The following is a 15,444-nucleotide window of genomic DNA, read 5'->3' on the forward strand; positions in this document are numbered from 1 at the left end:
TTAAAAAATGTTAATGGTGGAAATGGGGCAACAAGAAATGAACAAGTCAAGCAGTAAAAAAAAAAACACTTTTTATTGTTGTCATAATGTGTCTAATGTATAACCTTTACACAACAAAACGTTTCTCTTTTCACATTTTGCTACATTTTCTTCTCCCGTTTCCTTTTATCACTATTTACATATTGAAAATTTTTCTGAGCATTATTTAAATAAACTGGTCATCTGCGACACAGGGGGTTGAAATGCTGAAATGTGTCCTTGTTTGTTTGTGTGGCTTTTTGTGAGTGTTTAGTGATGGTGCAAGCATGTCCACTGCAGCATCCCGATTCCAAGCCAGCCCGTGCACACTCTCACGCCGCTTCGAGGGTCTCCTGCATTAACTTTCTAAACTGATTTAATTTTGGTGAGGTCACGAGGCCCTCGACATGAGTGCACAACGATCACAGGTCAGCACGTGTTTTGTGTAGGAAACAGGAAACAAATCCCCATAAATACTATGAGTTCTGTCGTTTGAGATGAACTAGCTCTGTAATACGGCATGTGATGGTCTTAGCATGTGCGTAGCACAGCAAACACCAATAAAAGAATGAACGTGAATTCGAGCTTCAAAAAAGGATCTTCTAAAGTAATGTTTATTTGTGCTTTTCATGTTTTTAACTTTTTTCCTGACTTATCTGAAGCTTCCTGAAAAACACTTTGGCCTCAAAAAATGCTTTGTATATAAACTTTATTAGTATTTCTATGTTATAAAGATGATTTTTTTTTTTAAACCTAGAAAGTATGGAAGCCTGTTTCTGCTGCTGTTTTTTTTTTCTTAAAATTGAAAAAAACAAACACCTTTTTTGCCATGTGTTAGTCAAGAATTGGGGTTATTATCTAAAGATATTTGACTTGCTAACTTAAAATTTCAAGGTTTTTTTTGTTGTTGTTGTCAGTTTTGAGTTATTTTCACAGACGTCTAAGTAAAACTAAAAAAAGTATTAAGAAAGGTTGTTTTAATTTCTGCAGCTGAATCAGAACAGGCAGCTTAAACCAGCTGAGGAATGATCTTAATTCACTCTATGTGACGACTGTATTAATCAATCCAGATCCTGATTTGAGGGGAAATGTCTCTGTTAATGTTTCTTCTTAACTTCGAGACCCTCCAAAGCTATAAGCGTGACTCCACATGCAGTGGGAGGATGTGTGCGCAGGTTTGAAGCGGGCCTGTATTTTTTATAGAAGCAAATTATAAAAGTCTTGCGCTTGCATTTTTTTTAAACCTGTTTTCTACATTTTCTTTTTTCTCTAATAGAAACCTTTTTTTATTTCTTTAACCCAACTTACACTCTCAAACTTACAGTGCCTTCACACAAACCTCACCTCCGTCCTTTTCGCTGTAAAATTGTGACTATGCCAAAAAATATCCTGCAGTAGAATGAAAGGTAAAACCGGGATAAAGATTTTATAGAGTCAACCATCGAAAGGGGTACAGATGCAATTTCCTCAAAACTGTCGAATGGTCACTTGTACACATTCATAAGCATTCACAAGAGTGAATCCTCGTCAATAATATTCAGACCAGTTCTTCAGACCATGTTTACATGCACATCAGGCACTGCCATTGGTGTACTGGGAAAGCTTATTCTCCAGGTCACAGATTCTCTTCTCCTGAGACAACACTGTGGCCTTCAGATTCTGAATCTCTTCCAGTAACCTCTCAAGCAGCTGAGGCTGAACAGCAATTGTCACAGGGGAGACAAGTGTGCAGAAGGATAAAAGGGAAACAGAAAGGAAAAAAGACTGTGATAAGAAGGTGAAATTAAGGAAAATGTTTGAAGAATAGGTTAAGGAAGATGACTAGGACTAGAGGAAATCAATGAAAACAGGTGAAAGCTTTGAACAAAAAAGGTTGTGGGCAGATGGAATTACAAGAGAAAAGAAAACAGAAAAGGGTTAAAACAGAGTCACATTTTTGTTACTGTTGTTGTTTTCTTTTCTTTCTTTCTTTTTTTTTTTTTTTACCACCAGTCAGATTACAGGACTAAGAAATCGTTCAACTGTGCTGTACATGGATATCAATGTATAAAAATACATCCAGGCTTTGGGAGCCTATAATGTGAATGCAGATTAGTAGAGAGGAGTCATCTTATACTGCTAAATTAATGTTGAAAAGTAGTTCATGTGCAGGAGGTGCAGGAAGTGGGCTTACCGGCAGGCTGTTGGTGTCCAAAGTGGACATGCTGCGTCGGGTGGTGGGTCTGGAGTCCAGGACGTTCTTCTTCACCACTTTGAGCTCTCTGCTCTTCGGCGGCACGTAACCCTGCCTCATGGACACCAGGATGGGATCTTCATCTCGGCCATCAAGCCACTCCTCGGGTTCCATGGCGGGCTCGGGTCCTGCTGTGTCTGGGTACAGATCATCTTGAAAGAGGTCCGACTGTGCAACAGGGAAGATCAAGGGGACAACACAGACATTTGTGTGAAGTAAAAAGTAAAGCTGCAAGTTCATCCCTAATATCAAACATGTGTATTTGTCCTCCAAATTTAGTGCAACGAAAGAAGCCTTTCGTTGCACTAAACTACAGCTAAGAACCAATCACTGTGCAGAAGGAAGCCTCACAAGGTGCTCGTGGCAGGATGTAAACATTAATGGTTTTCCATTCAGCTGAACTGTATTCAAATGAAACTGCAGCGACAAAGGTTGATTCGTGTTTGAGTTTTAAGGAGCCAGATAGAAGTGTGGTGTGAAAAGTCCAGGATTTCTGTTTCGATAAAGTATAAGACTGATATCTTCATCTTGCACCATTGTCAAAGTCAAACACAGCAGAGCATGAAGACCATAATGGAAGGCTGAGTCAGGCTTACTTTTCTGGGCACTGTCATTGTGATGGGCTCACATTTCTTGTCAAGCAGCTTATACAACCTGATAAGATGAGAAAAGAGGACACGGCCACAAGTTATCACAGTTGTCGTTGTACGTATTTTTAAATGTCTGTCTATAAGAACTGAATAATCAATCTCACCTGCAATCAGTAAGTCACATAATTGTTTATCACATATGGAGATGTATATGAGAACTATATGGAAAAAGGACTACTTTTGCAGCTTTCTGCAAAGACATAAACTAGTATTTCTGATATTTAGAAATGTCCATGTCAGAGAGTTTATGGTTCATGAGCATTTAGCAGTGTTTAGAGAATACAAAGCATTCAGTGGTGAAGCTTTTAAGGTGAACAAAATGGAAATTTCAAATATGAACACTTGTGCTAAGTAGAAAATTAATGGACCAAATTGTCTGCAATAATAACTGATGTAATAACTACTGCATATTTGTTTCATTTATCTGAAGGCTAAAATGGCAACACGTCCATTAAATCAGTGGAATCACTAAAACATGAAAAGGGCTGTGAATCGCTGCTGCAGATATGCCCAAATATAGTCGTGTGACAATTTATTCTTTGACATCTTGTGATATTGATTTTCAAAAACCAGATTTCAGACAGGACCAAAGATTACTATTTCAATCTGCGAGCACACAAGCGCAGGCATTACCAAAATACTAAAGACAAAGTAAAAAGGCATAAAAAGGAGAAGCTGAGATGGAGGTGGGTTGCAAAGCAGTTTGCAGAGACAGCAGCAACTGTAGGGACGCTGGAGAAGCTAAAACTTTTATAGCAAACTTTATAGTGATCTGGTACTTATACAGTTATTTTCTAGTCTACCTGAGCACTTAAGGCAATTTTAAATACAATTCCTAAAAGAATTTCGTTTTTGGTTTTATATACCTAAGTGTGTTGACCTCATGATGACCCTGACACTCCAGTGGATGCATTAGGGGTAACTTTAGGCTAGTATCTTGCCCAAGGATACAACCCAGTCAACCTCCAGCTGAACCACAGCTGGCTCATTCACCTTCTTACACGGTTAAGTTGCACTCAAGTTGAAATCATTGCAAGATCAGCATCTTACCTGGCAATCTCACATTTGCTGACATCAACACCTCTTTTGGGCATGAAGCCCATCCCTCTCTGGGGCTCCTTGCTGCTGAAGGTGTTGAGGTAGTGAACATACGGTGGTTCCTCTGTGATTTCAAAGTACCGGACACTGCTGTCCCCCTAAACACACACACATGAACAAGTGTAAAAACAAGTGTGACTGTGTTAGCATTAAGGCTGATAATACATCTACAATTAAGTGTAAAAATAAGTCACAGTTATATGTCTGTACCTTTCCACAGAGGTAGACCATATTTGCATCTGGATCGTAATAAGGTAACAATACTCCATTACTTGTGTCCAACTCCAAAAGTGCAATAGGTTCCTCAAAATTTGTCTGTGGACAATAACAAGCTGTGAGGAAAACTGACAGGTTTCTGTGTAGATTCATATTATAGTGTGTGAACATATTTTTACAGCCACTCTGTGAAATATAGTCATTTGTTACCGGGTCCCAGAGGCCGAGCTCTCTCTGACTCATCCTGGTGAATCCTGTAGTGAAGATGTTTCCATCTCTGGTGAAGATTGCTCTCATTGGCCTGATGCCCTCATGTGGAGCCAGACGTTCCTGTTGGTCAGCAGAGAAACAGACATTAGTAACATAACTACAACAATGTAAGAGCTAAAGATTTCAAGTTAAATCCTTATTTTCTGTCTCTGTGCCTGTTTAATGAAAGTTTGTGTTTCACTGTTTCCTGAAGTCAAGTAATTCTAAGGAGCTAATATATTCTTGAACAATAAGAAAAATAAAAATATAGTCACCAGAATAATTGTGCTAATTATTTATAATAATATATACCAATAATATATTTTGAGACAGCTTCTGCATTATATTAGTTTATACTGTGAAACAGTATACCTTATACATGATTTCTTAGTTTTTTGCATATTTGTCTCACATGAAACTAACAGAGCCTTTGATGAAAAGAACACTAACACCAACAGTCAAACACGGTGGTGGTAGTGTGATGGTCTGGGGCTGCTTTGCTGCTTCGGGACCTCAACAATTTGCTGTGCTTTCACATGAGCTTAAACAGGCTATTCAGCCCCTCCAATGTGGTTGAATTAAAACAATTATGCAAAAACAAATGAGCCAAATTTCCTCCAAAGAGGTGGGAAAGCCTTTTTGCCAAGACGAGCCATCTGTAATTTCTACTCACGCACCGCCACCACTTCTCTTTTGCGGGGATCACAGACACGCAGACGTCGATCCTTACAGGTGGTGCAAAACAAGCTGCCGTTACGGTTCCAGCTGACGCTGTAGATGAGGTCTGGATGGTCGTCCATGGAGATGAGGGGTTCACCTGTCCCCACGTTCCAGATAATTATCAGGTTGTCACTGCCTGGAGGGTGATGGAGTCGAAACACAGATAGACATCCTATTCAGGTTTTGTTCTAATTTACTGTCACATAGGGGGCCCAAAAAAAGATATGAAGGATGTCATGAAAACATAAGAGGACACTGGAGGTTTGTGTGTTTCTGTGTCCTGCCTGCAGTGAGTAGTATGTTGCGTGCGGTGGGGTGCCAGCTGACAATGCCGACTCGTTTGGAGTGTCCCTCCAAGACCACCACCGGGTCCGACAGGGGGCGGGTCAAAGCGTGATCTGGAATTTGCCACACCTGGAGACGACACAGACACAGCAATGTGATGAGTTGTCCAAAAATATTATTAGAAGTCATTCAAAATTTGACATCAGCAGAATAAAATACATTTCTGTCTGCATCTCAGGAGAAAGATGTCTGCATCACAACACTAATAAACTAAACTAAAATAAAATAAAATAAAATAAAATAAAGAAAGTTATCCTGCAATAGAGAATCAATAACATCTGGCATTACGTGTAATATCGGAGCCTTTCTGCTTTGTTTCTCTTCTTTTCACTTACACATGACAGAATTTTTGATATTAAATTCACTGCCACAGATTTATTGTGGAGCTCACTCATTTTAATTGAACCATAACTCTACTGACTGTTATTACAGAGTTATATTTATGTTGCCTCACAGCCATCTATTAAAGCTTACACCTGTGTGCAGCTCCAGTACACTGACGACTGTGCAGATAATCGGAAAGGGTTTCCCTTAATGAAACTGTTTGTGCTTTACCTGCTGCTATTTGTTAGAAGATAATTCAGATTATCTATAAAAAGCTGAACTGCTGCCAGACTTTATCTGTTGGTAGATATTGTATTGGCCCGTGTCTGTTCACATGGGCTATTTAGTTACACTCAACCAAAGCCTGCTCAAACATAACTGATCAAAAGTACTGGGACGAAACATTCAGAAAGGTTCCAGTGCCAAAGATCTCTCACTTGCTGAGCTGATCTAAATACAATACTGAGGTAGTGGCTGTTTAAACCATAAACATATCCATAATCAATACGTAAAGCATTATTTTATCAAGCCCAAAAGTGGCTAAAACTCTCACTAATGGGCTACTGAGTTACAAAAACTTCAATTCTCAATTCATCTGCTTTATTTAAAAGCAGCTGCTCATGTCAATGGACATTAGAACACACAATACATTATTCTCAGTACATATTCAGTTTGTTGGAACAGGGTCTTTACAGTTACAATACACAGCTGTTTAAGGCACATATGTTCAAGAAGTCGCGCACAAACACAGACCCATACTCACAACTCAAACGAGCCTGCGAGATGACACAATGATGAGTCTCTGTGAACTTGACGGAATGACATCACAGCTCACAGCAGCTGCACACGTCTGTCTGAGTGCCGGACACAAACAGAGCTCACAAAGGCAAACACACGGCACTCAAACAGCATCGGAGCAGCTGCTGCCACAAGAGAAGCCACGATTCAATCACTTGATCGCGCAAAGATTCCTGCAATGTCACTATGAACAAGTGGGTGACTTTTGGCCTCCGTGACAACTGTGCTGGTGCACACATGCTGAGACACGTTGTCATTAGAAAATCCAGAAAAAAGTACAAAGGGCACATGTATAACTAATGTACAATATATATTATCTAAATACATAGTTTATATGTTTTATTCTACCTCAAACTACTTCAGCCATAGGAATTAGGACGGTAAGTAGCATCCAGGCAGTGCTTATCAAATGCACTCGGTGATCAGCAAGTGTGAACGCCTCTAAAAAGCAGAAGTTTGGAGCAATCGGTGTGTGTTAACATGGGGTGCTGGAGCCTATCCCAGCTGTCATAGGGCAAGAGGCGGGGTACACCCTGGAGAGGTCGCCAGTCTGTCACAAGGCTAACACACAGAGACAGACAACCATTCACACCTATGGGCAATTTGGATTAATCAGTTAACCTATCCCCACAAACTGAATGTCTTTGGATGGTGGGAGGAAGCCGGAGTACCCGGAGGGAACGCATGCAAACACGGGAAGAACATGCAAACTCCACACAGAAAGACCCCGGAAAGCCCTTCTTGCTGTGCGACAACAGTGCTAACCACCGTACTTTGTTTGTTTATGCAGTCAATATACACCATTTAGAAAATCAAGTAAGTAAAAAATGACTTGGTCTCACACCTGCAGTATGAGGGTTTCCTCTAATGTATGTATCTTAAACCTGAATATATTTGTTTGATTGCGGATTGGATAAAAGAAGGCATCAGATGATGTTGCCCTGAGGGAATTTTTGTGAGCTCAAATAGATTTCCATATCAAGGCCAGAAATATTTCCTGTCTGCTGTCCAAATCAAGATCACCCAGAAATTATCTTTGGAGTGTCATTTTTGCGTCAGTGGAGCAGCTCATCACACTGTGAACACTTAACCCAGTTCTCATCTCATGCTTTTAGAGCAGCTTACAGCTCTTCACATACTGTAAGTAATTACTGCCTTTTACTAGTGTGGATTTTGTCCCAGAAATAACAGTTTAACACTTTGTCTGACCGCAGCTCGGCCAGGAAACACTGTGGTCCAGGGAATTATCCAGACATTAACTAGTCTTATCTGAAGAGCTGAAGCCTGTTTATATCTAGATTAACTCCAGATCAAGGGCCACAAATATGCATTATTTATTTTAACACAGTCTTAGGAGAAATTTGAAACAGTGCAGGAATGCTGAATAGTAAAATTAGCTGGGACACACAAAATGTCATGGATTATAAAATGTTAAAAAAAAAAACAGCTGCTATAATGGGTTTAAAGGATGTATAACCTTGTTTAGTTTCACATCAAGTACTTTCATAACAGGCAAGTATCATGGCACAGAAATATAAAGACCTCACAGTGACCCCTGCTGACTGAACTCAGTCATGAGACATCTGCAGTGTATCACAAACACCTCTAAAACTCTTCTGGTTTCCGTCTGCCATCCAAAACTCAGCAATAATGTAAGATGAGACTGCAAAGTGTGTTTACAAAGCCCCAGCTGCTAAACAATATGGCCACATAATCTGTAAGGTGACGTGATTTTAACACATTAAAATCCCATTCCTGCTGATGTGAGGTGATCAGCACCAGATGGAGCAGGACATGATCGCAGATACTGATACTCTAACTATTTTCCATATTTCTTGCTCACGTCTCCTTATTTCCTGCATGTTTGACGAGAGATTTTTGCCCGATATGATAGGATACTGATAGGAAAATACTTGACAACAAGCAGGGAAACAGGTCATGAGGAAGCTGTCGTATTGTGGACGCCACAGGTTTGTAGATGCATTACAGCAATGAAGCCGGTCACAGGCAGAATGCTTTGATCAGCCTTACAAAATATCATGCGTGGCCTGATGGAGAGATAGAGATGACGCAGAGCAGGTGGGTGGAGACGCAGACAGGTAGACGCACTGACGCGTAGACTGGTTCTCTTAACTTGTTGTTCATTTAAGAAGCAGGAAGACGTGACAAACTCAAGCTGTGAAGACCTCTATGACTGCTATCTGAGTCACTGAATAACAAACTCCTCCACATGCATCTGCAACTTGTCTCTCCCACACACACACACACACACAGATTACCATTGCAGTGCAGTCCTCCGAACAGCTGGCCAGGATATTGTCGTCATGAGGGCACCAATCGATATCCAGGACAGGTCCAGAGTGACCAATCACCAGCGGGTAGTTCTTATCCACACGACCTGTCTGCAACACAGAGGACTGAGTTAGGACTGTGTTTGTATAACGGGTCACCATTAATAATCAATATTCATTCATTTCTTTAAAAAAGGTCAAAATAACAGCCTTAAGCCCAGTCAGACATCAGCACAGCTAAGTTAAAAAATTAAAACAACTATTTTCCCTCAATGTGAAACACTCCTGGAATAATTAGCTTAAAAGTTAATTCTTGATCTCAGACATAGTGGGTATAACCATGAGGTCCGTTTTAATAGCTGTTCTCCAGATTTTTACCATCTTCCTCAGTGAAAGACTCTTAGTTTTCAAGAATAAGTAGATGTTATATGTGAGATCAAGAGCTGTGATGGGCCAAGTGATTTTTGTTCAGGTCTATTTCCTGATACATAAATTCATAGAATTGAAATAGGGTGTACTTTATTCTTCAGATGACTGTACATGACTGAGATTTAGTTGTTATATTTGGAGAGCTCCTTTTAAGCTAATATAGATTGGAAATGGGCAACCGTTTGAGATCTGATCTTAAGTGAACCAGATGTGGCAGGAAGAACCTTTTGAAACTTGTCTCAAAAGCAGATGTTTGAAGACAACCCAATGTTCCCATGTTCCCAGTTCCCTGTTCCCATGGTTCCTTTCATGTGGACATGTGTATCAGCTCTTAGATATAACTCCGTCCTGACACACAATCAGTCACACTCCAAGAGTGGTGTATTTATAGCGGAGTGACGAGGCGTTGAAAGGGGAGTTTTTCATGTGGCCTGTTGGGGACTCAGTGGGGGGAAGAGGAGGATGGAGAGCACATTGGTGTGTATTAATAGCGCGTCTGTTCACCGTGACTCCAGTAAATAATCATGTCCATTCCTCAGTGCCTCAAAAAAACCTCTGCATTGCTTTGTGTCCTGCTGCTCTTTTTCATTAATTAGCACCTCTGAGATGCTGAAGAATCCCAGCGGGTATGACCTTATTACACCCACATACTGTTTATGTTTTCTTCTTAAATCTCAGAAATGTAAAACCTGGTCGCTTAACCTTTTTTAGTCGAGCTGAAATACTAACCTTTGTGTAAGCTTAAAACACGAAGTCAAATTTTCCCCCCAAATTTCTAGACTGGATAATGTTAACTTGTTCTTGTAACTCTGGGCAGTGATTGGCTGTGTAGTTCAGTTTAATTTCTGCAGTCTTATTACAACAGTGTGAAGTGCGCTGAGCTCGAGCATGAACTCTCACCACGTTAGATGTAAATCAAAGGTGGATGTTACATCACGCTGAAATAAAATCCAAATCCAAATATATTTATCCAACTTAGCCCTGAAAATGAATGAAACACATTTCACTAACCAATATCAGGATCACTGGGTCACTTTTACCCTCCCAGTAAAATATTCACACAAGTTAACTACATTTCTGGTGTCAGCTTTAATTCAGTGTAGCCACCAGGCTATTGCACTGTTAGCATCACGTCTAAGAAAAGCAGCTGATTTCTTATGAATTGCATGTCTCAAAGGATCAAACACTGACTCTTCTGTGTATTTCAAAATAATTACTGGACCACAGGACAAAGGAATTTGCCAAAAACCTTGCCGTATACAAGCAACACTTCAGCTCCTAGCAAAAGCTAAATACTACCAGACAGTCTTTTACTGAGACTAAAACTCATGAATGAAAGTCCACCTCTGATCACTGTGCTTCAGCAATACTGAGAAACAAAAACAAAGTGTATAAGCTGTTTGTAGTTTGCTGTTTCTGCTGTTTTTAAGGTCTAATTCTGAGTGTTCTTCTTTAAGGATACTATTTATTGGATGGCTGGATTTCCTGCTGTAAAAGTTTTCTATTTAAACTTTAGGCAAAACTACACACAAAAAAAAAACAAAGTGTCCACACTCATTTAAGCAGTGCTTTCACTTAACAATGCCAATTCACGTACACCAACATCCAGAAAAGCCCCAGATATGCACTTCTTTTTCTTTTCTTCCTCTTATAGAGCAATAATAGTCTGCTGTCTGCAACCTCATGCTGAAAGCAAGTCAGTTTAGGAGAGCTACTGTTTCTCTTTTAAAACACAGACAAACAGGTAATAAAAGTATATCTGCTTGCAACACGCACACAAACACCACTCAGCAGCTCAACGACCATAAATAGCTCGATATAAATAGAAAGAAAGAGCCAGATGATCAGCCAGAGTTCATCTAATGTAGATCATGAATATCTGTACATGATTTAATGTCAGTCATTTAGATACTCCTGCAGATCAGCATGAGACATGTAGAGCCATGCTGTCAGTGTTCCTAGAAATCCTTTTTCCCAGAACAGAGCTTATTACAGTCACACTTTCATTTACACTCTAATACACTCTACATCACACGGAGAAGCAAATGAGGTGCTATTAATTTTTATTGTAATTTATTGGAACGCTGGTCGACTGAGAATTGATTCAAGCACAAAAAAGCTAAAAACATGTCAGATATTTGAGTGTTACATTTGAATCCCTCCAACCCTCTGACCTTTACTGACCTTAGAAAGGGGCAGGACCAGAAACGCTCCTCCTCCACTGGATTCAACGATGACTGCCAAGAACTTTGGATTGACGGCGCAGAAGGAGCTGTCCCATGTCACCTTGGACACACGAATGTCATCGTAACCCTGCTCAGCCTTTACCGCCTGGCCGAAGACGTGACGAAACTTGCTCTGCCGCACGATGCTGCGACTCATGGCTGAGGAAAGGAGAGCGCAGACAGGAAAGAAATGAAGAAGAATTAGAGACCGCAGAGAGCGGCGATGAAAGTTTCGATAAAGATAAAGGAAGGAGAGGATGAAAAAGTAGAGCTATCTGAGGAGTTTAATGTGTCTGCTGTACATGAATGATTTCAGGGGATTTCATTTGGAACGATGTGTCATAAACGGAGACAACAGAGAAATCTGTTAATTACAGTGAAGCACACGCCTCAGTCTGTGCTTTTAATCTGTGGGTTTAAGTATTTATATAACTGCTTATTTAATGCTTAATTACTACTGTAATATGTTTAGGCAGTTTTTGCTGTTTTGAAAGTTGAAAATGACTAACTAACCTGTTTTTGGTATTTATTTTATTCGTTGAAAGTATTTGCAGATCAAACATAAATACAGGATAGTCAAAAGTTATATAAAGGATTATTTTTTACAACATGAAGCAGGTGCAGAATGGCGAGATTAAAAGTTTGTTCTTTGACATGTCCTGCGATGGACTGGCGACCTGGACTGGTATAACCTGCTTATACAGTCTATGACACAGTAGGCTGTGTAAGCAGTTTTTTTGTATTACACTCACTTTTTCATAATTACTGTTAGGCAGTAAGCTTGAGGTTCTTTCACATTAAACTGCAAACTTAACAGACTTAATAATATCGTATTTCCATTTACTGACAGTACATTTTCTGCACTGTTTCTTTTTAAAAAAATGACAACTTGATTTTCTGACTGCCGCCTCACAGTGTGAAGTTTCTGAGTTTGAACTTTTGGCGTGGAGTTTTCATGTTCTCTCTGTGCTTTCATGGCTTCTCTCCGGGTACTCTGGCTTTCTCCCACAGTCCAAAGACATAAGTGTTAGGGTAATCAATGGTTCTAAATGTGTCATAGGTGTGAATGATTGTCTCTGTGTTAGCATTGGTATTTGCCTGGTGACCTGTCCAGGGTGTACTTCTGAACTAGATACGCAGTTAAGAACATGGATGGATTTCTGTGTGTGGACAGTTCTCACAGTGGTTAGTACAAAAACTGTGCTGTTGCTGTATGTTGTTACTATTCTTTTCAACATTACAATTTCTGAGCTTCTAATTAAAAAAAAAAAGTCTATTAAGTAAATAAATAAGAAGAGCTCACTTATTTTGCCACAGCACACAAAGTTCATGACTTATTTATTATTTATATTAGTTATACTGAGTTTGCATGCTTTTTAAGTGACACCGATTCATTATAGTCTAATCATGCTCTACAATGATTAATACTAACATCAGTGTTGCTTGTTTCTTAATAAACATTTTAATTGCTTCAAACACTGTGACTTTTTCTCCTGTAAATGATGATGAATTCTGTAATTTGATCTTAGGCTGTTTGTTGCTATCCTGTGGCTGTCGCAGGCAAAAGGCCAACCGGACTGTAATCCTGCGAAACACGGGGGATATTCTGTAACAGTCCTTGCCATTACTGCAGATATTAATAGGTGATTGTCCCACCAAACACTATGTGGCAGCCAAACATCAAAGACAAACACTAAGACACAGAGAACAGATAAAAGGTAGGAGGGGGAGAGAACTTGACAGATACAGTGTCACGGCCCAGCACTTCTGTCACACAACTCCTGTGAGAATATGCCGATTCAAACAGACCTAACATACTTGCAGACTCCACTGGCTTACATAAGGCTAAAACTGAAAGCCCTAGTCTAAAAGTAGGTCTGTATGGGGCCCCCAAGAGATCTGACTAATGCAGTGACTCTGTGTGTTAGCAGGATTACATTAAACTCTAAGCATTAGACTTTTCACTATTCAGATAAAACCTTTGTCAATGATACTGTCTGACTTTCACAGTAGGATATATCACAATCTGCCCCAAAGTTGACTTATGAGGGGAAAGAAGCTCCTGGAACCTCTGTGAAAGAGTCACATCCCAGAGACCACTTCAGCAAAGCCAACAGTGGAGCATTTAACACCTCATTATACACATTATATAGTTTTTACAATAGGATGTAAAAAAAAAAAAGAAAAAAAAGAAAAAGAAAGAAAAGACTGTTAATGATCACATAATGACGTTCTCCTGGTCTAATGCTTCTTTTTTTAAGTACACTGATTTCTGTGCTCTACTGTCAATGTCTTGTCATGTAATATAAGCCAAACTAAAACTGAGGCAAAGAGTAGATTTTAGCATCTGTGAAAAACATCTTGCTATTAATTCCGCCTCAGGTTAATGAGATGGGTCTGCTCTGTCGCGCATGGCACGGCCCTGGAGAATCCAGACAGCGAAAGAATGACACTGGCACTTTCCTAATATAGACATGACAAACTGCACTGTCCTACCCGGGCCGGCCGCTCCTCCCCGGCGATCCCAAATGGTTCCAGAAAGAAGGTCCCGCACCCTGTGTCGTTTTATCACTAATGAGCTGACTGTAAATCTGATCTGTCACTGCGCACAGCCTGCAGAAAAACGCATAAAACACGGGAAGAGACTGGCAGGGGCGCAGGAGGAGGTGGAGGTGGTGGGGGTAGTTATGTACAAAGTACTCCTTAAAGTATCCCGCAGCTGCCACAGCATGCACGACTTAAGATCAGTTGCCAGAGGCAGAAAAGTGCATAGTCACAACGTCCCGGCTGTGTTTTCGGGGTTTCCAAATGTAAGGACTCGCTCGCTCCTCTCCAGCTGCGCAGTAAAGAAGCTGACGCACCTCTCGCCCCACTGCAGCACAGACACCGACACACATATTAAGAAACACAGGCTCACCTCAGGTTTTGGGGAGACCCCACTTCCCTGGATAACGGTCACGGTTTATGTCGAATGGACTGCTACTCCTCCTCCTCCACCCTCTCCCTCTGCTGCCTTTATTCCTTTTGGATTATATTCCCTGGAATCAGCTGTCCCGGAGTCGGTGCGGACTTTTAGTGAGGAGAGAGCTGGAAAACTGTGCTACGGTCTTCGGCAGGGAGAGACAGAGGGGAGATGCCGGGGGCAGAGCAGGAGAGAGAGAAGGGGGAGGGTGCGGGTGGATGGGTGCAGGGTGGGTGCCGTCTATTTTCGAACAGGTGCGCCTTTGACAAGTGGGGGAGCGCGTTCCCGGGGTCACTGCTTGGGATAGATGAATATGAGTTAAACTGGTAAATGAGCACACCGCTCAGCTGAGCTGGTTTCCAAAGCTGCTTTTAAAGTCCTTCTATTGACAACTCTGGATGTTGGGCAGCCACTGTGAACACCCCCGGGAAGTTATTTGGGCACTTATTGTACAAAAGAAGGTTGTTTTTAATTGACCATTGATTCAAAACAAATAAAACTTGACTGACATAGTCTTTATTTATTTTATTAATAAAAGATTTTATTACCTGATAACCAAACAGCCCTTATCACAGCCCTTCCTTTCACCTCTAATGGTACACAGCATTAATTAAGGTGATCTTTGACCTTTTAGACACTAGTCAGATAAAGTTAATAGATTTTTGCACCTGTTGTACTAGTTGGTAGCTGAGGACAGACAAAGGGGAAGTTGGTTCTCTGGTGTTATTGCACTCTCAGCATACCTGGATACCTGAAGTGCGTGCTGATCCAGCTCTGGCTGTCTTTCTTTGTTTCAGTCACGAGACTTCTTCAGCAGGGAGAATCCATTCCAACTCAGAATCTTTCTGTGATTCTCTGCATCCTGGTGTCAGGACTTTCATAAAGA

The 15,444-nt window shown here is 40.7% G+C and overlaps 1 protein-coding gene across 3 annotated transcripts; it reads right to left on the bottom strand.

The window, feature by feature from the left end:
- Positions 1-56: 56 nt before the first annotated feature.
- coro6 (coronin 6) lies at positions 57-14,794 on the bottom strand. Of its 3 annotated transcripts, none has more exons than XM_084940456.1 (11): positions 14,514-14,794; positions 11,556-11,755; positions 8,931-9,053; positions 5,469-5,598; positions 5,142-5,320; positions 4,426-4,545; positions 4,210-4,314; positions 3,952-4,097; positions 2,848-2,905; positions 2,192-2,419; positions 57-1,713 (listed from the first exon to the last, which is right to left on the bottom strand). In XM_084940456.1, exons 2-11 carry the CDS (start codon positions 11,751-11,753, stop codon positions 1,591-1,593), a joined length of 1,410 nt encoding a protein of 469 aa, XP_084796582.1. In that variant the 5' UTR covers positions 11,754-11,755; positions 14,514-14,794; the 3' UTR covers positions 57-1,590. The 3 variants fall into 3 exon arrangements, with proteins under 3 accessions (XP_084796582.1, XP_084796583.1, XP_084796584.1); XM_084940457.1 differs by lacking the exon at positions 14,514-14,794 and adding an exon at positions 14,093-14,454; XM_084940458.1 differs by lacking the exon at positions 57-1,713 and adding an exon at positions 1,740-1,875.
- Positions 14,795-15,444: the final 650 nt, after the last annotated feature.

The sequence above is a fragment of the Perissodus microlepis genome, chromosome 10 (genome assembly GCF_051167445.1).
Source record: "Perissodus microlepis isolate ML-2025 ecotype Zambia chromosome 10, ASM5116744v1, whole genome shotgun sequence".
Lineage (NCBI taxonomy): Eukaryota > Metazoa > Chordata > Actinopteri > Cichliformes > Cichlidae > Perissodus > Perissodus microlepis.

Bases quoted from the DNA above. Each gene is read 5' to 3' on its own strand.
- coro6 (XM_084940456.1), bottom strand. From the start codon at position 11,753: ATGAGTCGCAGCATCGTGCGGCAGAGCAAGTTTCGTCACGTCTTCGGC. The intron at 4,546-5,141 runs GTGCGTGAGTAG...GCTGACCAACAG, and splicing joins GCAAAAGAGAAGTGGTGGCG to GAACGTCTGGCTCCACATGA. The intron at 4,098-4,209 runs GTACAGACATAT...GTGTGTGTTTAG, and splicing joins TGGTCTACCTCTGTGGAAAG to GGGGACAGCAGTGTCCGGTA.